The sequence below is a fragment of the Phalacrocorax aristotelis genome, chromosome 10 (assembly GCF_949628215.1).
Source record: "Phalacrocorax aristotelis chromosome 10, bGulAri2.1, whole genome shotgun sequence".
Classification (NCBI taxonomy): Eukaryota; Metazoa; Chordata; class Aves; order Suliformes; family Phalacrocoracidae; genus Phalacrocorax; species Phalacrocorax aristotelis.
In genome coordinates, this window is record NC_134285.1 from 12,527,326 (window position 1) to 12,554,968 (window position 27,643).

The window sequence follows — 27,643 nt, forward strand, 5'->3', positions numbered from 1 at the left end:
ACCAGCTCCATTTTATAGTATATTTTTCCTTTAAAGATCTATTATTCTGCTGGGTTTATACAGCGTAATCTGTCATGCTCTTAGAGTCTGAAGTTGGATTTGCTATGTCTTTTGTGAAGCTGCAGTGTTCCAGGTTGTAAAATTATAAATAATCTTGTAGCCTAAATTAAGAATATTTTTCAATTAAGTAAAATGTTATGCCTGCCTGGCTAGTGTGCTAATGAACCATTGATCTGCCATGGAGAATCTTGTGGAGTATATTCACAACCTGCTGTTCCCAATTATAGAGGTTCCAACCTGGATTACAAAAAACAGCTCTCACTGCTGGCAGGCCTTCCACAGCATCTGTGTGAAATAATTCATCCTGAGTTCACGTGCGCTTTGCAAACATTGGTTGAAGTGGGATTTTGAACAGTAGCAGGCTTGCTTCAGAGGATACAGAAATTTGGAATTTGCAGGTTTATGGGACAGGAAAAACTTATTTTCATTTTAAAAATGATAAACTCCCCGTGACTTACTGAGCTGTCAGTGCTTTTTGCTAAGTATTGATGTGGGACTTAAACCCTCACTAGTACATAGTTTCTCTTACTATTTTGAAGGTCCTGGAAAATAGTTTAGATTTGTTTTCACACTAATTCCTAAGCATGCAGGACATGATTTCTTGTGAAAAGAACCAAGGTCTATGTCACGTTGATGCTAATTTACTCTGTATGCGTACATGTGAAGGTGGAAGTATTTTCCACTATATCTCTGCAGGGTTGCTCTTTTTTGTTTGTTTGAATCCTTTAAGGGCTGTTTGAAAATATGCATTGTTGGGGTGGAGTTTTAGTGTGTAAATATTTTGATCCATTTATTTTCTATTGTGTGTTACAGTAATAATGAGAATGACTTTTCTGAAATACCCTGTTCTTTTTGTGCTTGTTTACAGCCTTTGCTGAAGTCACCAGGAGCAAGCCAGAGCTGCTTCTTAGGAGTAACTGCTCTCTTACACAGGTTTTGTTCAGCTTACAACTCCTGTGATGATGTACGTGCTGTGCAGAGTGTGATGAGGACTCTTGGGAACTTTTTGGGAGGAAACTGTGCCGTGCAAGATTCAGAAGGCCTCAGCCAGGTATCAATGATGTAGAAACATATGATATAATGCTTTACTTTTCTATTCCCTTTTTCATCAAACAAGTTCTAGATCATAATGCTATTCAGTGGATTTCCAGAAAGCCATGAATTCAAGCTTTGTAAATTAATTCTCTTTGGTAGAATGGGCAGATAAAATTTTGTAACCCAACAAGTACAACCTATCAGCATGGGTGTTCCTGTGTATTTAGATAAGGAAGTCTTGGGTCTTCTGATGAAGCAAACCTCATAACTCGGGATATGGAAGAACACCCATCGGTCCCCTGTAAAATGGCATGTTGATGGAAGTTTCCTGTTCCTTTGTTGACTCAAATTCATGTCCGGTTAGTGTTAGCTGTGGTAGTGCTGGCTAACAAGCTCTGCTGAGTCACAGTGTTACTGGCTGTAAGTCAGTCATGATATTGGGATACTAACAGGAGAGGGAAATCGTTCTTAGTTGCTGTGTGTGATCTTGAGTTAGGAGTAGTTTCTGTCACAGGTCTGGGGCTTTTTATCTTTAATTGACATTCAGTACTAAAGAAATATCTCTAAGTCTTCTGTTTGATTATCTACTTAAACAATCAGTTCTTCCTTATCACACTTAGAAAATAGAGATACTGCTGACACTATATCAGGTAGCAGTAAGATCCCAAGAGCTAAGTTTATCTCATGTTTTGTGTCTGTTTAATTTTCCAATGTGCAAGCTGAATTAATGGGATTTGTATTTTTCTTCATTCAGTGTGAGCAGTTCGTTCACTTATAATTCATATCCCATTTATTGACGGAATAACTTAAAAACCCAGATTTTATGTATTAGGAACCTTGAACAAAAGTTTTATTAAAAAACCCCAAAGAGATTCCACTGCTGAACTTTTTTGTCTTCCTGTTAGCCATAGAATCTTAGTTTCTGCGTATGTTTTCAGTTTCCTACTATGTGCTGTATGAAATTACCTAGTTCATTTTGGTAGAGTTGGCATGTTTTACATGGTTTGAGGATACATTACGCTCATTGGAATAGATGACATATCCTTTAAAAGTCTGTGCTATCCATCAGAAAGAGGCATCGCCATGCTGGTGAGTGGTCTCATGTCTCTCAGAGGTGCATCACTGGTCTCTACTAAGTTCTTAGAAAGAAGTATTTAAAAAAATCAAAACAGTCATTTAAGTTCCCAAAGATGGATGTGGGGTGGGATTTTCAAGAGAAGCTTTGATTTCAATGTTGCTAGCAGATTATCAGTGGGATTGGTATGGATACCTGACATCTGCTCTCTCCCTGTGTGCTGGTTTTGGCTGAGAAGGGGTTAATTCTCTTCACCATGGGGGGCCGGCTACCTTTCCAGCTTCCCGCGCTCTGCCATGGGCAGGAGGCTGGGAAGGGCAGGGCCACGGCCGGGGCAGCTGACCCTGACTGGCCAATGGGATGTTCATTCCATACCATGTGACACCATGACCAGTATATTAAGGGGGGCAGTTTGCAGCTTGGAAAGGTGCGGTGTTGGGTTGGCGGGTGGTGAGCGGCTGCACTGCGTGCGGTTTGTTTTGGTGGTTTATCCCCCTCCCCCCTCCCTGCCCCGGGTTTTGCGCCTCTTATTGTTTTCCTTTCCATTGCATTTTTGTTATTGTTTTTTTTTAAATTATTTTAATTATTAAACTGTTCTTATCTCAACCCAAGAGCCTTACCCTTCTGATTCTCTCCCCCATCTCACCAGTGAGGGAGTGAGCAAGTGACTGTGTGGGGCAGAGTTGCTGGCTAAACCACGACACCCTGCTTCCTCTTTACATCCCTTGCTGCCAGCTGGGCAAGGAGAGTGTCATATGGGTAGTTCCAAGTTAGGATTGTGCCACTGGACTGGATGACTATACATGCCAATTTGCAAGCAGTTGACCAAATGAAGCAAATGCCTATTCAGTTTATATTGCAATCTTTCTCTGTGCAGAAGGACACTAATTTCTTGGCTCTACTGTGGTGGGTTAACCCCGGTAGGCAGCTAAGCACCACACAGCCACTCACTCACTCCCCTTGCAGTGGGATGGGGGAGAGAATTGGAAGGGCAAAACCGAGAAAACTCATTGGTCAAGATAAAGAATGTTTAGTAAGTGAGGGGAAAAAAAAACACCACAAACTCCAAAGCCCATAATAAAACCTCCCAAAAGTGATGTGAAAGCAATTGTTCACCACCAGTAGACTGATGCCCAGCGAGTTCCTGAGCAATGGATACCTTGGAACCACCCCCTCTCCCTCCACACGCAGTTTTATTGCTGAGAACGATGCCATATGGTTTGGAATATTTCTTTGGTAAATTCAGGTCAGCAGTCCTGGTTGTGTCCCCTCTCAGGCTCTTACCCACACCCAACCTACTTGCTGGGCAGGTGCAGTAAGATACAGAGAAAGCCTTGACGCTGTGCGAGCACTGCTCAGCAATAGCTAACACTTTGTTGCGTTGTCAGCGGTGTTTTGGTCACAGATCTAAAACACAGCACTACACAGGCTGCTATGAAGAAAATTAGCTCCATCCCAGCCAAAATCAGTACACCCACCCAATTGCCTGTTTTCATGAAAACTTTACTTTTTTAAAACCTTTTTGTCTTACATGAATCTGATTAAAATTAGCCAATAGAGTAGTAAATCAGAACAGGGAACTGATGAAGAGGGACACAATGAGGAAGACTGCCCAAGTTTCATTAGCTTCTTGAAAACTGTTCTGTAACTTACTGCTGAAACACAGTTGTCTGATGAATGAAGAGCAGCCTCTTGAAACTCAGCAGCATGTTGCAGTGAGTGATTGTACAGACTGGTGGGAGAGGTATCTTTGACTATGACAACTTTACTGAATATGCAGAGCACAATAGGCTAGACCTCCCATCTGGGGCCTCAAACCAACAGTGAATGGAGTTTTTGACCCAGACAGTTGTGGAAGGTTTTTTAACTTTTTAACTGTCACGGCTTCAGTATAGTTTTTTCTAGGGAACTGTCAGTAAAAGGAAAACGAGGCCCTATATTGCATTGAAGTCCCTGGGCTCTAAACTTTAATACAGAGCTTGTAATTAAAAATTCATTGATTGCCAGCAGTAACATGCTTTCTGGGTTCTGAAGTTGCACAGGATTCCTGTATGGTTAGTGAAGAAAACTGGTAACATTATGGCATCTGTTGACAAATTATTATTTTAAATTTGTTATTGTGTCCAGTACTCTGTGTTGAATCACCAAAAGGCCAAAATGTCTGTGATCAAAAGGGACAAAATATGGAAGTTCTTGAAAAACTTTTACTGCACCTCAAATCCATGACTTCTGCTTTTCCATTGTAACGCAGCTTTTTTTAAATGCTTTTGTATTCCATCAGGTCTAAGCCAGATTTTACTTAAAAGTACTACATGGCATTAGAGCAGCTGCCCGTGTTCATATGAGTCTTGTCCTCACCCTAAAGCCAGAGTATAGCTGGTAGAGCAGGGGCTGCACTAAACCCTCCAAATAATCAGCAATTATTTTAAACAGAGAATTTTACACAGAAAATGTTAATGCAATAAAATTTTAGGTACAACTGACAACATGTGGAGAGCTTTTTATACTGCCTTGTTTTGCATTTGCAGATGCAACTGGTGTTAAAAGCCATTGGAAATGCGGGACTGGCAGCAGCTTCGCTAGCTCCTGTTTTGAGCTTATGTGCTTCCCTGAAAAGTAATCCAATTGAAATTCGTCTAGCTGCTATCCAGGCCTTCAGGCGCGTTCCCTGTTCTGTCAGGGTAAGTGATTTATTGCCAGCAGGTGACTGATGGCTTCCTGGTGCTGTCCCAGAGTTTTCAGTTTCAGAAATATTTATGAAATGTGTAAACAAATAAGGAACAAATGTAAACATGTCTTCCAGAAGAGCTCCTTTGCTGTTGGAGAGGTTGGTAGGACTCAGAGAATGATGAGGGTAGGAAGGGACATCTGGAGATCATCTCGTCCAACCCCCCTGCTTGAGCAGGCACACCCAGAGCAGGGGGCACAGAACTGCATCCAGGTGGGTTTGAATGTCTCCAGGGAAGGAGACTTCACAGCCTCCCTGGGCAGCCTGTGCCACTGCTCTGGCACCCGCACAGGAAAGAAGTTTTTTCTCATGTTGAGGTGGAACTTCCTGTGTTCCAACTTGTGCCCATTGCCCCTTGTCCTGTCATTGGGCACCACTAAAAAGAGTCTGGTCCCACCATTCTGACACCCACCCTTTAGATATTTATAGGTATTGATGAAATCCCCCCTCAGTCTTCTCTTCTCCAAGCTGAACAAACCCAGGTCTCTCAGCCTTTCCTCATAAGGGAGGTGCTCCAGCCCCTGACCATCTTCACAGCTCTCCGCTGGACTTGCTCAAGCAGTTCCCTGTCCTTCTTAACCTGGGGGGCCCAGAACTGGACACAGTACTCCAAATGTGGTCTCACTAGGGCAGAGTAGAGGGGGAAGATAACCTCTCTCGACCTGCTGGCCACACTCCTTTTTATGCAACCCGGGATATTGTTGGCCTTCTTGGCCACAAGGGCACATGGCTGGCTCAGGGTCAACCTGCTGCCCACCAGCACTCCCGGGTCCTTCTCAGCAGAGCTGCTGTCCAGCAGGTCACCCCCAGCCTGTGCTGGTGCCTGGGGTTGTTCCTCCCCAGGTGCAGGGCCTTGCACTGGCTTTTGTTGAATCTCACCAGGTTCCCCTCAGCCCAGCTCTCCAGCTTGTGCAGGCCTCGTTGGATGGCAGCACAGCCTTCTGGTATATCAGCCACTCCTCCCAGCTTGGTACCACCAGCGAACTTGCTGAGGTTACGCTCTATCCCATCGTCTAGATCACTGATGAATATATTGACCAGGACTGGACCCAGCACAGACCCCTGGGGAACACCGCAAGTTACGGGCCTCTAACCAGACTCTGCCCCATTGATCACGACCCTCTGAGCCCTGTTGTTCCGCCAGTTGTCAACCCACCTCATTGTCCTTTCATCAAACCCACACTTCTTAAACTTACCTATGAGGATATTATGAGAGAGAGTGTCAAAAGCCTTGTTGAAGTCAAAGTAAACAACATCTACTGCTCTCCCTTAATCTATCCAGCCAGTCCACACCATTATTTAAGGCTATCAGGTTGGTCGAGCATGATCTTCCCTTGGTGAATCCATGTTGACTGTTTCTGATAACCTTCTTGTCCTCTACATGCCTGGAGATGACCTTCAGAATGAATGGTTCCATCACCTTGCTGGGGACGGAGATGAGGCTGACTGGCCTATAGTTTCCCAGGTCCTCCTTCTTGCCCTTTTAGAAGATTGGAGTGACATTTGCTTTCCTCCAGTCCTTGGGCACCTCTCCTTTTCTCCAATACCTTTCAAAGATGATGGAGAGCAGCTTGGAAAGAACATCCACTTTGCTATAGTTGAGGTAACACATCCAGTGACTGAGGTAATGCTTATGGCTTCTTAAAAAGTTACCTCAGTTGGGTGGGGTATGTCTGCGTGGGTTATGGCTGAAAACCCACAGTACCTGAATTTTTCTATAGTCTGTTCCACTATATTGTTCTCTGATATGCTATGTATTAACATGAGAAGCTTGTTGTAATTGACAATACACCATCATAGTTGGAACATTTTGTTAATGGTTTAATAGAAGAAAACACAAAACATGTTTATCTCAAATAGGTTGATACTAACAAGAATGACAAAGCCAGGAGTGCTAGCCTGGGTAAAGCTGGCAATCCTGCTCCAGAAGAACAAGAGGTTACCTGTGGACTTGCACTTGGAGAAGCGTTTTCCATGGCTTTTTAAATTTAATCACGGCATGGATTTGCATAGTCTGCTTGTTCTGCAGTTAGGAAGCTCAGTGTTGCTTCTTAGACCTGTTGAAAGTATGAAGGCTATATGTTGTCATACACCCCCTCATTGTCCAGCAAATGAATGGCTAAACTGACACCCTGTGGATGGACTGGGCATGTTAAATGCTAATAGAAATGTTACTGGTATCAGTCACCAATGTCTTAATTCCTGGAAGTTCACCAAACAACTCATATTTGTTGATACTGGGGAAGTATTGAACAGAATAAAATTGTTACAGTCCTACCCTTTGACTGAGACCAGAAGTAATGATCTTATTAGCCTGTTAATAAAAATGTAGCCATTATTGTACGTGTATTAGCTGTGGCACGTGTGTGAAATATAATAGAGCAGCTCTCCCCTGTGGGTGGAATAAACCTGTCATTCACAGCAGTGCTAGCGAGCAAGGCTCTGTGTTGCAGACAGTCCTGTATAAATTAGTCAATATAGGATTCATGAAACAACTGTCATAATGACAGTTTGTTCTGGAAATTTATAGATAAGGTAGTATAGAGAATATGTACATACATTTGTATACATGCTGCATGAAGTGACTTTGTCATGTACAAAAGCAATGGCTATCTCCTTCAGAAAGAAAAACCCAGTTGTACCTGAAAGTGCATACATGAGGTGTTTTAAGGGAGTAAATATCATAACTGTCGTTTTCTTTTTTGGTTATCTTTTCATCTTTTCCTCTTAGAATGCTATATTAGTCCAGCTGTATCAAGCAACCAGTGAAGATGTGGAAATAAGGATTGCTGCTTATTATATAGCAATGAAATGTCCACATGAAGAGTTACTTAAAGAAGTACAAAAGACATTGATGAAAGAAACATCCAGTCAAGGTTAGTCAAGCAGCCACTGAAGTCTTACACATTTCTAATACTTCAGTGTAACATTTACTTTACAGATGCAATGGTACCAACCTATATAAATTTTTATTTAATCTTACTACTTTGTAGGTTGTTTTAATAGGTTGTTTGCATGATGGCCACATTTTGTATTGGAATTGTGGTACTGTTATTTTGGTAATAGTAAGGAGTTGACTCTTCATAGAATTAGTTCCCTCTACTGGCAACATTTTATTAGGTGAATGCTCTTGAGAAAGAGATGTGTGGAACACCTTTGATGTTTAGTGCAATGGAAATACAAATGGATAACTGCAAATTACATTTTGTTAAGTTGAGAAAGAAGCAAGTGGCAGAAAAAATATTGCAAGCTGAAGGTATAAAGTAAATGTTTTCCTAATTACCTTTTTAATGCTCCTAAATCCCACATTTACTATTTGTTTCCTTGATGTAATACAAATATTTATTATAAGGACTCACTACCATGGTCTGTCTTTGGTACTGTACCCTTTTGCAGTTATTTTATATCAGTTTTGATATGGTTTTAATATTGATGCCCACTTGCAGAGGTGATCAGCTCCAGTGCAAGTGTGTTCCATAGGGGAGTGGGGTATCGTGGTGCACAGGGGGGCTTCCTGAGATGGGGAAACCCCAGGGGAGCGCAGAGACACACCAGGAGCCTCCAGCTCTCACGAGAGTGTCTGACAAGGCCTGGGTGGGGCCGGGAGTAACAACAGCCATCCCCGACACCCACGACCCGGTGCACTGTGAACAGGGCATGGCGCAGCAGTTGACACAGAAGGGTGTGCAGGGAGGGCACCTCTTCAAAGGAGGGGCATTCCACTGGCCGAGTGGGATGCTTGTAGTACACATAACCCAGCAGCTAGGCACTGTTCTGTGACCATCTGCCCAGGTCAAGGGCACTCATCCTACCTGACCCTCAAGGCAGAATGGTAGGCACTTGTCCGACAGCAAAGGCTGCAGCTCCAGCTAGGGGTCTGCCCCAGCAGTGGCCGATGCCTCTGCTGGGATGGAGCTGCTGAAGGGAGAGGCTGCAGTGCAGACCTCAGACTGCAGGGAGTGCCCAGACCTTTCTCCTGGGACAGGGTCAGGCAGCAGACCTGCCTGTAAAAGGTGTGCTCAGGTGTGGGACCTCCTGCAGCAGGTGGCTGTGCTGCAGCAGTTGGTGAGAAGGCTGCGTAACATCAGGGAGGCTGAGGAGGAGTTAGATAGCTGGTTCTAAGCACAGTCTACAGTGGACCCACAGCCAAAGGTCAAACAGCCAAAAGCTCCCCCACCAGCACACACAGAAGGGAGGGGGCCAATAATGCAGAAGAATGGATGGTTGCAATGGCAAGGACCAGCAGGAGGAAGAGATTTCCCCTGAAGCCTGAGGTGACCTTGCAGAACTGCCTCACCACTCTGCAGACTAAAGAGGAAAGACCTGTCACACCAGGAGAGATGCCAGAGCCGAGTAAGGCAGCCCGGTCTTCTCCCCAACCAGTGCAACTAAGGAGAGGCAGCTGGTGATACTAGTAGGCAACTGTCTTCTGAGAGGTACAGAGGCACCCATTTGCTGACCTGATGCACTCTCTAGATAGGTGTGCTGCTTACTGGGGGCTTGTATCAGGGATGTCACCAAGATTGCCAAGCCTTGTACAGTCCACTGACTGCTACCTGCTGCTGTAGTTTCACATGGCACCAGTGACACAACCATGAGCAGTCTGAGGAGAATCAAGAAGGATTATAGAGCCCTGGGAGCGGTGGTAAGGGACTCTGGAGCACAGGTAGTTTTTTCATCAGTCCTCCTAGTCAAAGGGGAGGGGTTTGAAAGGGCCAGTTGAATCAGGTGAATCAACAAATGGTTACAGGACTGGTGCCACAGCCAGGGGTTCGGCTACCTAGACCATGGGACTCACCTTGAGAAACCCAGTCTACTAGGGGCTGACTGGGTCCATCTGTGAGAGAAGGGGAAGAGCATCTTCTGTCACAGGCTTGCCAAGCTAGTGAAAAGGGCTTTAAACTAAAGTTGCATTTGGAGGGGAACCTCAATCCATCCCACTCCTACCAGTTTGGTGCCAGTGCCAGCAGTAGATGCCCAAAGCCCGGAGAAAGATCATGGGTCACAAGGAGAGCACCTGAAAAGCAGCACAAAGGAATTGCAGCTACTCCAATCAGAGCAACCAACTTTTTTTGCCTCAGTCTTCACTGGCAAGTGCTCAGGCTACACCACCCAAGTCACAGAAGGCAAAGGCAGGGACCGGGAGAATGAAGAACCACCCACTGTAGGAGATCATCAAGTTCGAGACCATCTAAGCAACCTGAAGGCACACAAGTCCATGGGACCTGATGAGATGCATACGCAAGTCCTGAGGGAACTGGTGGATGAAATTGCTAAGCCACTATCCATCATATTTAAGAAGTCATGGCAGTCCAGTGAAGTTCCCACTGACTGGAAAAGTGGAAATATAACCGTCATTTTTAAAAAAGGAAAAAAGTAAGACCCAGGGAAATACAGGCCAGTAGTATGATCTTGCCTGGCAAGATCATAGAGCAGATCCCCTCAGGAACTATGCTAAGGCACATGGAAAATAAAAAGGTGATTGGTGACAGCCAACATGGCTTCACTAAGGGCAAATCATGCCTGACAGATTTGGTGGCCTTCTACGATGGAGTTACAGTGTTGGTGGACATGGGAAGAGCAACTGATGTTGTCTACCTGGACTTGTGCAAAGCATTTGACACTGTCCCACATTACATTCTTGTCTCTAAATTGGAGAGACATGGGTTTGACAGATGGACCACTTGGTGGATAAGGAATTGGCTGGATGGTCGCACTCAAAGATTTGCAGTCAATAGCTCAATGTCCAAGTGGAGACCAGTGATGAGCAGCGCTCCTCAGGGGTTGGTGTTGGAACCAGTGCTGTTTAACATCTTTGTCAGTGACAGAGATGGTTGGATTGAATGCACCCTTGGTAGGTTTGCCGATAACACTCAGCTGGGTGGTGCAGTCAACATGCTGGAAGGTAGGGATGACACTGAGAGGGACCTTGGCACTTGAGAGATGGGCCCGTGAAAACCTTATGAAGTTCAACAAGGCCAAGTGCAAGGTCCTGCACATGGGTCAGGGCAATCCCACGCACAAAGACAGGCTGGGCAGAGAATGTATTGAGAGCAGCCCTGAGGAGAAGGACTTGGGGGTGTTGGTTGATGAGAAGCTCAACATGACCTGACAATGTGCACTTACATCCCAGAAAGCCAGCCATATCCTGGGCTGCATCAAAAGAAGTGTGACCAGCAGGTCAAGGGAGGTGATTCTCCCCCTCTATTCCACTCTTGTGAGACCCCACCTGGAGTGCTGTGTTCAGCTCTGGGGCCCCAAGATAAGAAGGACACGGGGACCTGTTGTAGCGAGTCCAGAGGAGGGCCATGGAAGTGATCCAAGGGCTGGAGCACCTCTCCTATGACGACAGGCTGAGAGAGTTGGGGTTGTTCAGCTTGGAGAATGCTCCAGAGACACCTAATAGCAGCCTTCCAGTACCTGAAGGGGGCCTACAAGAAAGCTGGAGAGGGGCTTTTTACAAGGCCAGGTAGCAATAGGACAACATGTAATGGCTTTAAACTGCAAGAGGGTAGACTTAGGTTAGATATAAGGAAAAATTCTTCACTGTGAGGGTGGTGAGGCACTGGAACAGGCTGCCCAGAGAAGCTGTGGATGCCCCATCCCTGGAAGTGTTCAAGGCCAGGTTGGATGGGGCTTTGAGTGACCTGATCTAGTGGAAGATGTCCCTGCCCATGGCAGGGGGGTTGGAACTAGATGATCTTTAAGGTCCCTTCCCACCCAAACCATTCTATGATTCTATGATTTTAAAGATAGCATTGTGTAGATACTAAGCAGACCTGAAGGCTGCAAATAAAGGCCTATTGATTTGCATTTAGGTGATTTAAGACACCTAGGAACTTTAAGGCTTCCTGCACTTAGCATCAGGGCTTAGTGGGAGGTGCCAGAAGTGATCACTGTGACAGAATTGATTCATCAGGTCAACTGTAAATCCACTGAAGATCACAGTTTGAGACCTGTGGATCTAATGGCAAACAAATGGCATCAAGAAACTTTTTATAACATAGGGAAATAGCAAAATATGGGAACTGGGACATGTGTTAAGAATGCTGTGAAAATGACTTTGTGAGGGGTGTTAATCGTGTATCCAAGTGTATAATAGCTGGCCAAAGGTGTAGCAGTCATTTGGGGAAAAGGTTAGCATAACTATAAAGTCTTAATTAGTGACAGTTTGTGCTGATTTATGCTTCCTGCTTCTGTGATTCCATGATCAATTACTGTCTGATCTGAGCCAGATTACTGACATGAGAGACTGAACTGAGGACTGATGCCAAGTAGAAAATCTTCTATATTATGTTTAAAAATGGTCATTTTATGTAAGTAGCTCATCTGAAGGAGAAGCTCTTTGGGCTAGTATGAAACGAAAATAAAAGTACAAAATCCTATAATCTTTTTATTACCAAAGCACACAGATGTTTAAGCTGATCCCATATTTTGAGAGAAGGAGGGATTTTTTTCTAAATGGTTTCCCACATTCAACAAAGAATACCTCTAGACTAATCCTTTGCTTTTAAATCTGGCAAGAAGGAGCAAACATGAACGGGGTATCTATAAGGTTGTTTGCAGGCAGATGAAAGCAGGCACTGTCTGCATTCTGACATTTCTGGATCCTAGCCAGCTCTGAACTTGAAGCTCTGCATCCATTTTATCAGGATGTTATGTCCAGACCAGTATAACCTGCAGCGATTATGAGTTCAGGCTCAGCATTGCATTCATGTGAAGATGTGGCTTGTGGTTTGGAGGGGACTTTTTCCCCTCTGTTTAGCGTTCAGACAGAGAGAAATTCCATCAGCCTGCAAAATACTGTCAAGGTGCACCCTCAGTGACTCTCCTCCCTGTGGCTCTATGTGGAAAAAATAAATTGGGGATTTATGAAGGAGCTCTACAAGTCCATCCAAAATATTGTATGTTTTAAACAATTTAATGCAGTACTCATGAATTTTGTTAATTGCCTTACTTTGTCTTTGGATGATGTAAGACCTAAATAATTCATATAATAGACTTTTGAGTAACAAGTGCTTTTTGAAGGCAGGGAGCACATATTAGTTTTTAGCTGCCACATTCAGAAAAAGCAATATGAAAAAAAGTTGTATTGTGAAAAATGTAGTTATACCAGTATTCAGTGTCTGTGCATTGAATTAGCACTGGAGTCTGATATCTTTTATCTTCAGGAGAAAAAAAAGCCTCTGCTTAAGAATCAGACTTCAAAACACATAGAATATGTTTGCCCCCCACAATGCAGTGCATACATGGCCAAACCATGAATCATCACAGTATTATGCAGAAATATTAATTCTCAATCACAGCTGTTTAACTGTATGTGCTTCTTTTTTTTTCTTTTGGAAGCACTTTTGGAAATGTTGTACATTGCACAGTGTAGAAGGAGTCTTTATATTGGACTGATTTGGTTTTTGTATGTGAAGAAACTTTATTGCCAATTTTCTCTTACAAGTCCACTTGTAATACCATCGTAAGCCTCAGAATAGTTGGTGATCACTTGCTAGCGTTCATGTACAGTATCTGATTAATAGACCTCCCAGTATTTAAAGTTGCTTAATGCTCACCTTTAAAAGGCTTTGTTTATTCCTGCTTATAATTTTTAACTGTTATTTTAAGATTTTCATGTGCTTGCTGTCTAAAATATTTTTTTGTGTTTTTCAGCATACTTGAGTCAGTGATTTTCAAGAACAAAATGAGTGATGCTGCCAAAATTAAAGTTTAAAACCATCTTTCAGATAATTCTGTTGCATCTGTTCTTTGAAGAAGGAACAGAAACAGTCCAATATTATTTGAGCTGCACAGCCTGCCTTTAACATCTGTATTAGAGTTTTATCCTTTTTATTTTTTTCAGCATTACTTTGAATTTAGCATAGAAGATCACTTGCAAACAGTAAATAAGTAGGTTAACCGTACCTCCTTGCCTGCCTTGGTTAGCTGAGAGGCATAAATTAAACTAGGGAGTGAATGGGCCCTCACATGCCATACTGGAAAGAGTAAGACAGGATTTAAGTAAGTTGACCATGGTGAAGATAGGTGCATCAGACAGATTTGAATGGTGCTGAAAATGAATTAATTCTGATGTGGTCAGGGGAATGGTTAGGAGAAATTCTGGTATAAATAATTAAAAGGTTCTCTGTATCAGTTTTTAAAACTGTTTTTAATTTTTCCCTAGTTTAAAAATGTTTTTCTTTGTTTAATTTAAGTGGGGTCCTTCGTTTGGAGTCATCTCTCTCAGCTCCTAGAGACAGCTGATCCACTGAAGGAGCACTTTCGAGATTCTATTCCTGATGAAATTCTTAGCAGAGATTTTGACCAGGAGACATGGAAATACTCCTCATATTCCGATGTCACGTTCCACTCAGGTATGTGGAGTTTTAGAACTCAGTGCTTTGCAGCATATGGATTATTAAAATCCCACATCCCTTTTCTGGTCCTTTACATGTTGCTCCAGAGAATTTTAAATTTTATGACTCCGTAGTATCCAGATAAGTGAATGTAGGCTTGATTCTGCTCTGACCTTAATTGGAGTATATCAAATGTAATTCCATCAAGCCAGACAGCATGCAACTTTGCCTTTTGTGAAAGAGGAGAATAAGAACCAATGCACTTTTTAGATTATTTTTGTGAACACCAACTTTTGATTCCTTCCTTAGTGAGCTTCCTTTGCAGCAACAGGGGATTGAGATGTATATTTTTCTTCTGATTCATATGCTTTCCTTGGTATAAGAAAAGATTCAGACTAATTCCTTCCAAGTTTGCTATCTGTTCATAATTTGTTTTTAGCAAAAAAGCTAGGTAATATTTTTCAGAGTAACATTTTGATTTTATGTCCATCTCTTCCAGTGCAACTGTGTATGATAGGTATTGTAAATGCTCTTTTTTTACTGTTAGTCACATAACAGGTTTTCAGGAATGTCCATTAAAGTCTTTGCTATACTAAAAAGTTAAATAATTTCACCTGTTGACTTAATCTTTTATTCACCATAGTCTTAATGAGCAGAGTTGCAGTTTCCCAAAGAATGATGAGACTTGCAAAGTATACAAGAATAGCTGATCTCTGAATGACATATGCCTGATTTTTTTCTATTGCAGCTGGTGCAGGTGCAAATATGGAAGCATCCGTGGTCTTTTCTCCTGCATCTTTTCTACCACGATCAGTCATGACAAATTTGACTGTTCACCTTATGGGGCAGGCTATCAATCTACTGGAGGCAAGTTTATGGATTTTTTTTAATCCCCCTACTTAAGGGACACTTGGTGTAGTGAAATGTTTTCTATTTTCCTATTACAGTTCCTTTAGCAATGTATGCTTTTCACTGATACAGCAAAGTTGCCTCAGACTGATGACTTCTTTGTGTAATGGACTCAGTCATAATAAAACCACTTCCACCCTGATAATACTATATACTAGCCGAGTGAGTTATATTCAGCTCTTGTTATTGATTCAAATGAAAGACAGAAGTCAGTGCTTTCAGAGATGCTGGTCTAGCTCCCGTTTAGGATAGTAAGATTCCTTTGGTTGACTTACAGTGGCTTGGGTACACCATTCCTTTAATACAAGATACAGAGTCATATATACCTAACTGAAGTCACTGTTTTAGTCCCATTGAGCAGCTAATGCCTGGGATATTTAAATGGCTTGCCTGCAACCTCATCATCTTTAATTGTGCCTCTACCGTGCCTCCAAGAGAAAGCAGTGTTTTGCATATGGACTTTTTATTGCAGGTAAAAATGTGTATGTGAAAGAAAGAATTTAATGTAGCCTTCAGATCTCAAGTTTAAGCTAGCAAGGGAACAAATTTTTTTTTTCAGTGTCATATGCCCTGGATTTATATGTATTAGTAATACTATTTTAGTCAAACTTCCAAACAGAATCTTATTTCAGGAGGACGGAAAGTGTGCATTACTCTTTTCCAACCAAAATACTGTTTGTAGAATAGCAGTAGCTTATACTGTCCCATCATGGTATAAATGAACCAGTACCTGTATAAAAAAGGATTTTTATTTTGTACTGAGCTTCAAGTAATCAAGAAACTGAAGAGTTTTTACTGGAAAGGTTTAATACTGAAATATCCAGTATGGGATACTGCATGAGGTAGGATACTAAACTTTGTAGACCACTGTGATCTTGTATGGCAAACCTTTCTTTGTACAAAAACCTAAAGGTTACATCTGGATGTATTTTTTAAATTTCTGCCTATAGAACTGAACATGGCTAATGCATCTCATTGTCAGGCTTTTCAATGCTGTATGCTTTCCCCTAGGTTGGTGTACGATTAGAGAATGCTGAAGCTCTTGTGCAGAAGATTTTGGGGCAGAAGTCTGCTACTTTCAGTGAGAATTTTTTTGCAAACGCTGATGAAAGAAACCACAAGTCAGAAAACCCAGTGGAAACAACAGGAAAAGCCAAGCAGGAGAAGCTGACTTCAAAGCAGTACAGCCCCACTTATCTTGTGACCAAGTCTGGCAAGCCAAAGTTGAGAAAAGCTAAACAGAATTGTCCTGGTAGAAAGTTCAGTAAGATGGGAGAGTTAGTCAAAAAGGTAGCTCACTCTTTACATCTTGGAAAAATTAATGATATTCCCCAGTTAAACTTAGGGCCCCAGCCAGCATTAGACAACTGCTCTGTATTACTGTGACTCCTTTGCATGAAGCTTTTGTAACTTGTTCCACTCACTTGTAAAGAACTTAACAGCTGCATAAAATACAAAGGAACAAAGAGACAGATCTTTAGTTTTTTTTCAGATTATTTGTCTCAAAACAATGACTATCACCCAGGGGAGTATGTTGCATGTATTTTGGGCTGCTTCTCATTAATTTGATGTCTCTGATCCTCTTTATACTGATGTCCTTTTGTCTATTGACTTCTGTGGCACTGTAAAGAGCTGCTTGGTGTTAAGTTCCTGAGTCATGCTGTTTGTGATCTGACTTCCCAGTTTGATGTCAGATGTTACAGTGACCCTTTCTGAATTCACCCATGGTTAGAGACGGCTATGTTCTATGTATATATCAGGAAAGCTTTGGGAATTGTCTCCAATTTTTGATTTATTTTCTGGAAAACTTGGAGGCCATTATTTATTTAGTTTGTCTTAGACCATCTCTCTTCTTGGGACTCATCTTCTTAGAGTTTCTTCTTACAGTGTAAGCTCATGTTCATGTTGTGTTGCCATTGTATTGATTTGTAAGGAGGGAAAATGTAAAATTTTTACTTCTTAGCAGTTTATTTAGCAATCATGGCACCCGTAATGTTGTATTAATTGAGATTGTACTTTTTATCGGTTTGTATTGTATGCATTGCAATACTTCTCCTTTTGTCCAGTCATCTTAGGACTAGACATTACCTGTGTTCATAGTAAAAGTCAGCTCATGTGGTATGGAGCTGAAGTTTAGCCAGAAAGAACAGCTGCTAATCCAGAGCCATAAGTGGTCTTGAAATATTTATAAAAGGGAGCCTCGTATCTGTTCATTAATAACACAGCCTGCACTGAGGACTTGTTTACTATGATTTGAAAGGAAATTAATATAAACATCATTCTCTTCCTGATTTATTTCTTTATCACATGTCAGTTCACTGAGAGAACTGTGAGAAAGGAGTGGCTGAAATGTGAGCTAAGCATGAAAATCTTTGGAAATGAACTCAGCTTCTTGGATTGTGAAGATTTAAGAAAACAAATGAAACATTCTTTAAATCTGGCTGAGTTGGCTGTCAAACTTCTGAAGGTAAAAGGAACCTTTATTTGGAAGTAAATGCCTTGAGAAACTACTTTCTGACAGATATGTAAAAGATACAAAATATTACTTATTTCTTCTCCAAATTGAGATCTAGAAAACACCAGTAGACATCGGTTTTAAACAGCATTCAAAGCATTAGGCAAGGACTTGTTCTGTGTCTGATGGTTCTTATCTCTTGCTTTTCTCATTCAAATTCATCCATGCTTAAATGAAAAATAATTCTTTCTTTAACTGGGGTAGGACTAGAGTCTAACTCATGCCCTGGCCAGATGCAAACTTTGGGCTGCTTTCTGCCTTATTTCCCAAATCAGCTCAGTTAAAAACACTTTCACAGCAGACAAATGTAGTGGATAGTAACATATGGAAAAATTCTTGAATGCTGACTTTATTACACAAAATAAAATTCTGGGTTTTGTTTGTTTGGGTTTTTTCACCATAGGGGGAAGAAGTCCAGTTTAATAAAAGGCTGAGTTTGGCCACTGAAGAATTGCAGTTTCCAGCAATTTCAGGCTTTCCTGTTCAGCTGGCAGTCAATGCCTCAGCAGCGATCAACATAAAAATCAAAGGGAATGCAGCTTTCAAACAACCGTCAAATTTCTTTCTAAATGGTTATATAAAGCCAAGGTAATAACTACTGCAAATGTGTCGCTTTTACGTATTCCTGATGTCAAATAGCAACTCTTGATGTGAACGTTTTGTGTGAATGTCCATTGTAACCAGTTAGGAGATTCCTGAAGAACTCAAGCAGTCGTTAGCCTTACATTGCTGAATGGTTGCTATGCTGTAAGGACAGCAGTGGTTTCCTGTCCTGCCTGTCTGATTTTGAACTCTATCACTGTAGTTTTCAAGTTCTGCTTCAAGCTGATCATTCCTTCCATCTCTAAATCAAATTCTTAAATGCTTGCATGCAGATGATCTTTTGAATGTTTTACCTGTTACAGGGATGGCATTTTGGATTTTTCTCAGGATCAGACATGCAGTTACAGGTTATGGATCTACAAACCAGTGGATGACTTAACCCTGTGTTTCCTTACCTGGATACTGTAGCTTTTTATAGATGCTGAGTGCATTCACTAAACTTTGCTAAGTGCTGTATAGACAGAGATAAACTTACACCATGATACTCAATCCTAACTGCTTTCCCTTTCCTGATATTTCATACTGAAGTCTGGGTTCAGATCCCTTACTTAACAGATATAGTGAAACTATACTTTGATTTGTGTTAGAAAGTGTATGCCTGTTATTTTCTGAAACAAAATAGTAATAATTTTAATGTTATAATACACTGTGTTACAGCATTGAATGCTATGTATTTATTGAAGAGGATGAGCTGCCTATGGTTTAAATTAAGCTTTAAAAAGAAAGTGCTTTTCATAGAAGAGTATGTATCTGGATCTTTCAACAGTGCATTTGTCCAGCTTTCCGTCCAAATGGGAACTGTGGGGACTCTGGGACAAGCTGGCCTAAGCTGGTTAACAGGAATTAGAACATCTACTAGTCTTGATGGGGGAATCCAGGTGAAAAAAGGGCAGGAGCTCAAAGTTTTCTTGAACACTCCAGAAGAATCTATGGAGATAATTAATTTCAGGTAAAATTAAGCAAGTACATCTTCCTAAATAGTAACCGTGATAACCTTCTTGAATCAGAACTTAACTGGCAGGCTCATTAATAGAGCAGAAATATATTTTTTCAGAAAATGAACTGACTCATAGTCCATAAAGGAAAGAGAAAATTTTTCTGTGCATTTTACACTGTTTTAGCATATAAACATACATTCTTCCACTGGAGTGAAATGCTTAAATCGAAGCCTTATGATAAAAGATGTAAATGAATTTTTCATACTCCCCTGTTTTTTCCTACTGAATGTCAGTGCTGTTTCTGGAACTTTAGTGTCCAAAGAATCTAGTTCAGGGTATTAAAGTGGTGGAGAAAAAGCTTAGCACTACTTCTACAGATGGTATTTAGCAAAACTAGGTATAGAATGGTATCTAGCAAATCACTGGAGTAATCATACCCTTCTGGTGAGTCTTTACTTAAGTTCTTTAATGTTAGGTAAAGGCTACATTGTAAAATATGACGTCAACAACTGTCAGATGTTAAGCAAATGAATTACTTGTGTTAATGCAAGCTAGGCTTTTTAGCTCTTTCTTTTTTTTTTCTGCTGGCTTTCTCTTGGGACTTTTAGATTTGATAGAAATCCAAGTAGGAGGCACTAAGGTCATCAGTGTGATGACATATTGTAAATGACACATCAACAACACGCCTCTTATACGTGACAACAGACAAATGAAATATTTACAGTATGTGGATTGTTGTTCCTTTCTGTTTCTCTTGATTTGGGGCATTGCAGATTTGGGACACTGCATATAGGATATGCAGCTCAGAAAAAGCTAAAAGGCTCTGGACTTTGCATTTAAACAATCCATTCCCTGAGGACTCTGGGAAACTTACTGATGTAATTCTGTCAGCTAGGATGGCTGACAGACCAGAGTGAAAATCAAAATAATTACAAACCTGTATTGTGCATGATTTGAACAAAAGGCTGACTGTAGAGTCTATTAGATATTGCTCCCATCAAGTGCAGAGGCCATGATTCTTGTACAAGCAGTTTAGTGAAGTTCTGAAGTTCTGGAAGAACTTCAAGACTGGAACAAAACTCATGTCTATATATAGCCTAAGGGGAAAAAAAAAATGTCTAGAGGCCAGGAAGTAAGTGGAGTTGCAATAAGCTGACTACACAAAATTGCTCAGAACAAAGAAATCTAATACAGACTGTGAAGAACAGCAGAAGAATCTCAAGTTAGTGACAAATGAAACATGGAAACTGTGGATAAAAATCAGTGCTAGTTAGTAGAAATGTAGACTGACCTTAGCAGTACTTAAACTTTCTTGGTTTTCCCATGTGGGAGAAGATGGCATATAACTGAGAATTTTGTTTACCTATTGCTGTAACTTTAGCATAATTGTTTTTAAGTGACAGTTTGAAATTCTTGGTTGTAGCTCTAAACTCTACTTCACAGTGGTGGATGAGACAGAAGACATAAATGTTTTCCAAGACCATGCAGAAACCAGATCTTGCACGAGGGAGGAAGGTGAGTCTAGCTATCATGTTTGCCTTAGAAAGCTCGATCATTCTGAAATAGCCACAACAGATCATTTTATTCAGTAGAATTTATTTTTTACACGTTAGTTCTGAAAGGTCTTCAGTACAATGTTCATTTGCATGTTTGCTTTGTTTTTTGTTCTAACTGAATGTTCGAGTGTTGTCTTCCACCAGTGTCTGAGATTATTGGCTGGCAGCTGTGTTCTGAAATGTCATACCCTAACCCAGCCAGCGGTTTGGTTTTCCTGCTTGCTGGACCTTTGAGAGTGGCTGTCACATTAACCAAGCAGGACAAAGGCCTGCACCAGTACATTGTGGAAGCTGCATATAACTATGTTCCTCAGGTACCATTATGGCATGCTTGACTTTGGCTTTAGTTTTAGTTTATTATGCTGATGAAAGAATGGTGTATCTCAGTACTCTATATTCAACTTAACTGGTTTCCAAGGTCTACATTATTATTTCCATTCCTATTATAGGGGGAAAATATGTTGAAAACAAATTACTGATGCTGATAGTAGGTACATACTATTTCCATGTACAAAACACCATATACAAATATTAAGTCATTTGGTTAGATAAGTCTGACAGAGCTGGAAGTAGAGACCAGGATTTTTGACTTGGTGCCCAGGACTAAACAACCTGGCCTCACTTCAATGACTTGTTTCTCTTTGTGACAAAACCCCCCTCAAAACCCAAATCGTTAATTTACATAAAACACCTTGTTTAGAAAGCAGAAGTTAAGCTCCGATGAATCCACTCCAGGAAGCTGTCAATTGTTTTCCTATGTTCATTTGTGCAAGCCTGGGGAAAGAATGGTTTTCAGCTTCTGCAGGAGACAGTAAGAATTTATGGCCTTTTCTAAAATGATAGTCTAGGCATTTAACATGGGCAGTGGCTGGAGTCTTATCTTCTATCACAGCCCAAGTATGCTGCTGGGCTTGAGCTAATTCTTTTTACTGGGAGACAATTTGGGCTTTGGCTTTATTCAAACACTTCTCAGTATCTAAGACAGTGAGATAAGAGCAATAAGAAGAGTAACTTTCCCTTCGTGATTTTGTTTTTCTGATTTACTCTAATAAAAGCAGGAAAGGGAACAGGCATTTTCCTTTGCCAGAGAATCTGACACATGTAGGCAGGGCAAGGCTGAAACTGTCAACTGAGGCACCCACTGCAGGGTCATGGCTCTGTGTACTGTATCCCACTGTGCACATCAGAGAGTAAGGGTTAAGGCAGCCCTACCAAATTCTAGTAGTTACGTAGGCCTGAACTACAGAGCTTAAATTTATAACTGGAAGTGTGGTCTTATTTTCCATAAATTTTGGCAGTATTCAGCATAATTTCAAGAGAAGGTCAGTATGCTGTGAAATTTGAAGTGTTCAGATGGCGTTTCCCAAGACAAGTACTGGTCAGGGAATGTAAAATACAGCCTGGGAAAAACAGAGATTTCTTGCTGAAAATCTCAAAAAGCAGTTAGGTGAAAAATTGTTGTAGTGGCTATGACCATGTGATGTAACTGAGTGTGTAGATTGTTTTGTAAATGCTGCGCCAATTGCAAATGCGGTTCCCTTTTCTTTCTTTCAGGAGAATTCATGGATCCCAAATGAAGCTGTCCTTCACTTCTTCATTGGGACTCCGAAGTCAGACTTGAAAAGGGATGTTGGTGTTGACCTAAATTTTAGTGTCCCACAGAAGAAATTCAGAATCCGATTTTTTCAACCTAATAAGAAAATTGAGATTGATGGTAGGTTTTTCAACTAAAAAACAGGTCATCACTTAGTGTCAGTAAGGAGAACTTCATTAGAATTAACAGAGAAATATCAATATATTTCAGTCAATAATCTGATGCCAAAACTGTACTGTTGTATGATAGCCGTTCAGTTTACTACTTTAGGTAACACCCATGCCCAGTGTTGTTTGCATCTTGGTTAAGACTGTTTTGCACAGTCAGAGGTTCAGTACCTCATTCACAAACCCATGTTAAAGAGGAAAGCTCTTACTAGTATATATGAAGTTAAGGCTAAGGAACATAGTGGATTGTTCTGTAATCTTTTACGTATGCTGAACTGGCCTTACTATTCCTGAATTTTAGTTTGCTGTATTCTATTACTTATAATACAAAATCACTTGTTGCCAAATCAGTTAAGTACTTACTGTGATATTGCTGTGCATTATAACAAAAAGTAACATTTCAATCACAGTGTAGCATAGAAAACAAAATCAACAAAAGCAATGATGAAATATAAACTGATAAATATATGGAAATTATATAGACAACATATTTCAGCTTCTTTTACATGCTGGTCGAGTGATGTTTTGTTTTGACATGTTCTACCATATCACATATTTAGAATTTGTTACTCCAGGTATTTTTTTTAATCCTGGTTGCTTTCAAATAGTTTGCATGGAAGATTTACCTACACTGTGCAAAGCTTTGGGTGCGCAGTGTTCTGAGCTCATGAAATGTCTCCGCAGCACAGCACAGCTTACATGTTTTAGCACAGGCCTAAAGGAAGTGTATAAATCACTTCCAGAACCAAGCTGGTTTGTTGGAGATAGCTTCATTGCCTTTTCTCAATTAGTATTCTCAGAATGTCCTTTCAAAATGAAATATCTATTCTGAGGACACTTCAATGCCTTTGCAAACTCTGTTCCTAACTTTTTTCCTTTGCTCTGATATTTATTATGTTTTTTTTCTCTGTAAGTATATTGTTCACAACAATGGCAACTATCATTTTGGGTACAGTTTTATGAAGCATCACTGAACAGTGTATGTCCAAAAAAAGTAAACAGTTTTATTTTTCTCAAAGGGAGAATTGAGTTATCTAAAAATTCACGAATTGGACACCTGGAGCTGATAGTAGATGACCGAGATGTATATTACATTAAGGTATGTGTTCAGGTCATGAGCTCTCTAGGATGAATACTTAAATAAAAGTACAGGAAAGAAGGGCAATGAAAAACATATTGAAAAACAGTTTTGGGAGAAATCCATCAGAGGAATTACCAGTTCTCTTTATTACATATTTTTGAGATAGACTCAGTGCTAAATGGTTGTGTTTTAAAAGCTTCTAAGGCATGGCTTCTGCAAGTAATCTAAAGCAATTTTTTCACATTCAGAAGTACTCAAAACTTTTGGGTTGCTTCCAGTATTAAGTTGGTACAGAAGATCACATTGACTCCTGTGGACTTTGGCTCATTATGTGCATATGTAGTCATACAGTTTTTCAGACCATGTATTCTGACCATGCGTAAAGACTCTGTGAGTAAGCCCAGGCTAATTTCTTCATTTCTGTGGACTCTATAGGTGCAAGAATCTTTCAGATACTGTTCCTTTTATCACAGATTTTTTTTTTCTTTTAAAGCACTAGGGAAATAGTAAGAGAATGCCAACGTTTGAAAAGAAAAAGCAAACAAAAATGCAAGTGGGAGTTTATCACTGAAACTCTACGGATATTTTTGTTTATATTTCAGGACTTGAACAACTTTTTTCATTATGCAATTGATACCCATAGCAGGATCCATGTCTTACATAGGTCTCCAAAGCCAGTCAGTTTCAAACACACTGCGTTTTCCTACAGTGAACACATTATTTAACAGATTAGGTTTTTTCTAGAGTAATATTTCAACAAAGATTTTTTGAATGCTTCTCACAAACCCAAACACTAATTAGCATTGCAGATTGTTGCATTTGCATCTAGTCCAGCCTAAATCTAGTTACCTACTGTGAGACTGCCAATATTTTCAGTAACACGATACTTTTTTTTTTTGGCCAAGTATTGTAACATTCTTAGTGATTTTAGTCACTACTGGAGCCAGCAGGAGGTGAAGGAAATAGCATTTCACACCACTGTGATTTTTGTGGAAAAAACAAAAAACTGGAAAAACAAACCTATCCTTCCTCCCCATTATTTACTAACAGCAAGTTTTATGGTTTGGAGGGTTGGAAGGGGGGGGTTATTGGGTATATAGGAAAAAAGCTCCTTTCTTCTTCCTCTCATTTAATTTCTGAAACGCCTAAATCTATATTATTGCTTTATCGAAACTGGATCAATTTGTACTGTTGAGTGGCTCAGGTTTTGTGTTTGTTTGGTTGGTTGTTCTAGGGAATGACAGATTTGCAGATGCTGAGTGGAGAGCAGAGGTACATGACCCAACTGGAGGTAAAGCTGATAAAGCAAAGCAGTCCTATCATTCTGTCAGGAAACATCACTAAACAACTTGGCAAGAAGATAGCTTTTTCAGTGTCCCTGAATAATTTATTGAAGGATGCTGCATTTCTTTCAGGTTAGAAGACAATATGTACTTGCCATATTAGTGTTAGCTCTGGAGCCCTTATATATTAGGGTTGCCTAGTTTTGGTTTGGTGTTTCTAAAGTCCTTTCAAATCAGTAAGACTGCTTTCTTAAATTATTATGCTTTGTAAATTAGTACTAATATGTCTTTCAGAGTAATAGGAATTATAAATTAAGTTGGTTTTAAAGTCTGTTTTTAATTACTGTTGAGGAGGATGGAGGAAATAAGATGTAAGGAATCACTTAACAAAAAAATGCCAAAACAATAACAGAATCACAGAATCCCAGGTTGGAAGGGACCTCAGGGATCATCTAGTCCAACCTTTCTAGGAAGAGCAGAGTCTAAACAAGATGGCCCAGCACCCTGTCCAGCCGACTCTTGAAGGTGTCCAACGTGGCCAAGTCAACCACTTCCCTGGGGAGATTATTCCAATGGTGACTGTCCTCACTGTGAAAAATTCCCCTCTTGTGTCCAATCGGAATCTCCCCAAGAGCAACTTGTGTCCATCCCCCCTTGTCCTCTCCATGTGACTCCGTGTAGAAAGGGAGTCTCCATGTTCTTTGTAGCTGCCCCTTAAGTACTGGTACATGGTGATGAGATCCCCTCTGAGCCGCCTTTTCTCAAGGCTGAACAAATGCAGTTCTCCCAGCCTACCCTCATATGGCAGCTTCCCAGTCCTTTGATCATCTTGGTGGCCCTTCTCTGGACCCCTTCCAGCCTGTCCACATCCTTTTTGTATAGAGGGGACCAGAACTGCACACAGCACTCCAGGTGTGGCCTGACAAGTGCTGAGTAGAGCGGGATAATGACTTCTTTATCTCTGCTGGTGATGCCCTTTTTGATGCAACCCAGCACCCAGTTGGCTTTCTTGGCCGCAGCAGCACACTGTTCGCTCATGTTGAGCTTCCTGTCCACCAGGACCCCCAGGTCCCTTTCCACAGAGCTGCTCTCCAGCCAAGTGGATCCCAGTCTGAGCTGCACTCCTGGATTATGTTTTCCCAGGTGCATGACCTTACACTTGTCCTTGTTGAACTTCATAAGGTTCTTGCTGGCCCACTCTTCCAGCCTATCCAGATCTTCCTGCAGAGCAGCTCTCCCTTCTGGAGTGTCTACTTCCCCACTCAACTTGGTGTCATCAGCAAAATTCATCAGGTGACACTTGATGCCATAATCCCGATCGCTTATAAAGATGTTGAATAACATTGGGCCCAATATCGATCCTGGGGGGACCCCACTAGTGACAGGTTGCCACTTGGAAAAGGAGCTATTTATCACCACCCTTTGGGTGCGGCCTGTCAGCCAGTTCCCCGCCCACTGCACAGACCACTTTTCTAGGCCATAACACATCAATTTCTTCAGGAGGAGGCTGTGGGGGACTGTATCAAAACAGTTCTTAGAATATTTTCTGGTTTTCACTTTTGTTAGTACAAAACAGTGCAGAGACACATATATGTAGCTAAATGTCTCTTAAGACCTCTTGTACTAAAAATCTTGACTTTTTTTCTCATTAAGAGGAAAATACAAGACAAAGTATCAGGAAGAGGGCTTTACTATTTGTATAACATCAATTTGTTAAAAGGTAAATTAATACAGTGAAATAAACCAGTAATTTAAGTCTAAGGCTCTCATTTTTTCCTTAGTATTTCTTACTGTAGTCTCCATGTGGCAAAGATATTGAAATGTCATAGGATTACAAAATATTTTCAAATAAAACTAGCTTTTAAGGAATGTAGAATGCCAGTTTGTGTTTTGGGAGATCATCTTTTGGTGAGATCTTCATCCTTAGCTTTCACAACCTTGCTCTGACTTAATGTAGAAGTAAATATCCACATGTTCATGCTAGGTTTTAGGTAATTAAAAGATCAGTCTGTTAGAATTTATTTCCTTTTAGAAGCAGCTCTGGCTGGATTCATTTCACTAAACTATAAGCAGTATCTGAGAAATACAGTCTACAGGCTGTGTATGTAGTTGGAGAACGAGACTGAATATCCAGCTCTGTCTTTTTGTCTCCTACACAAGGAATACATCATGGGGTTTGTCAGTTACATGGGATGAGACTGAATGCATTTGTGTTTTTCCCACTGTAGTATTCCTCTTACTAGCTGAAGTAACTTCATGTTCTACCACTGCCTAATCACTTCTACTCTTTTTGTAGTATTTCTGGAGAAAAAGGTTGATGATAAGCTGAGACAATACTCATTGGAAGGGGAGACCTACCTTCCAGGTGTTCTTGGAGTTCACGCCATCGGTTTTGTCCATCAACGTGAGGGCTTGCAGTCTCATGGCCTGAGGATAAAATATGGACTCCTAGGTACAGTGAAAAAGAGGGAAAGTAAAAACGTTGTTTGTCTCATATTTCTGCAAGTTATTTGCCTGTGTGATTAGGACACTCTTAACATAGATTTCAGTTGATTTTTAAACTGTGATCTGAGACCTAGGATGAGCTTCTGTTTTCACTTGGATAAACTCTACTCTTTGAGTCTGCATATAAAAAACAATTAATGCTTTTAAATTGTGTTTCACAAGCATGTCCAACATTTGATTAAAAATCACTTTTTCAATGGGAATTGCTCCTAATTAATTTGTGTTCTCAGGCATTTATACAAAATGAATA

The 27,643-nt window shown here is 40.8% G+C and overlaps 1 protein-coding gene across 1 annotated transcript in view; it reads left to right on the forward strand.

Annotated features, from left to right (window-relative positions):
- LOC142062933 (uncharacterized) overlaps positions 1 to 27,643 on the forward strand; it is a 110,442-nt gene that overhangs the window by 19,272 nt on the left and 63,527 nt on the right. The window contains exons 12-26 of the mRNA XM_075106199.1: positions 929 to 1,111; positions 4,699 to 4,851; positions 7,630 to 7,774; positions 14,102 to 14,260; positions 14,991 to 15,109; positions 16,163 to 16,533; positions 17,477 to 17,618; positions 18,070 to 18,254; positions 19,036 to 19,218; positions 20,631 to 20,722; positions 20,908 to 21,077; positions 22,318 to 22,477; positions 23,544 to 23,623; positions 24,840 to 25,020; positions 27,185 to 27,340. Coding sequence (XP_074962300.1) covers positions 929 to 1,111; positions 4,699 to 4,851; positions 7,630 to 7,774; positions 14,102 to 14,260; positions 14,991 to 15,109; positions 16,163 to 16,533; positions 17,477 to 17,618; positions 18,070 to 18,254; positions 19,036 to 19,218; positions 20,631 to 20,722; positions 20,908 to 21,077; positions 22,318 to 22,477; positions 23,544 to 23,623; positions 24,840 to 25,020; positions 27,185 to 27,340 — 2,479 coding nt within the window. The remainder of the gene's footprint in view (positions 1 to 928; positions 1,112 to 4,698; positions 4,852 to 7,629; positions 7,775 to 14,101; positions 14,261 to 14,990; positions 15,110 to 16,162; positions 16,534 to 17,476; positions 17,619 to 18,069; positions 18,255 to 19,035; positions 19,219 to 20,630; positions 20,723 to 20,907; positions 21,078 to 22,317; positions 22,478 to 23,543; positions 23,624 to 24,839; positions 25,021 to 27,184; positions 27,341 to 27,643) is intronic.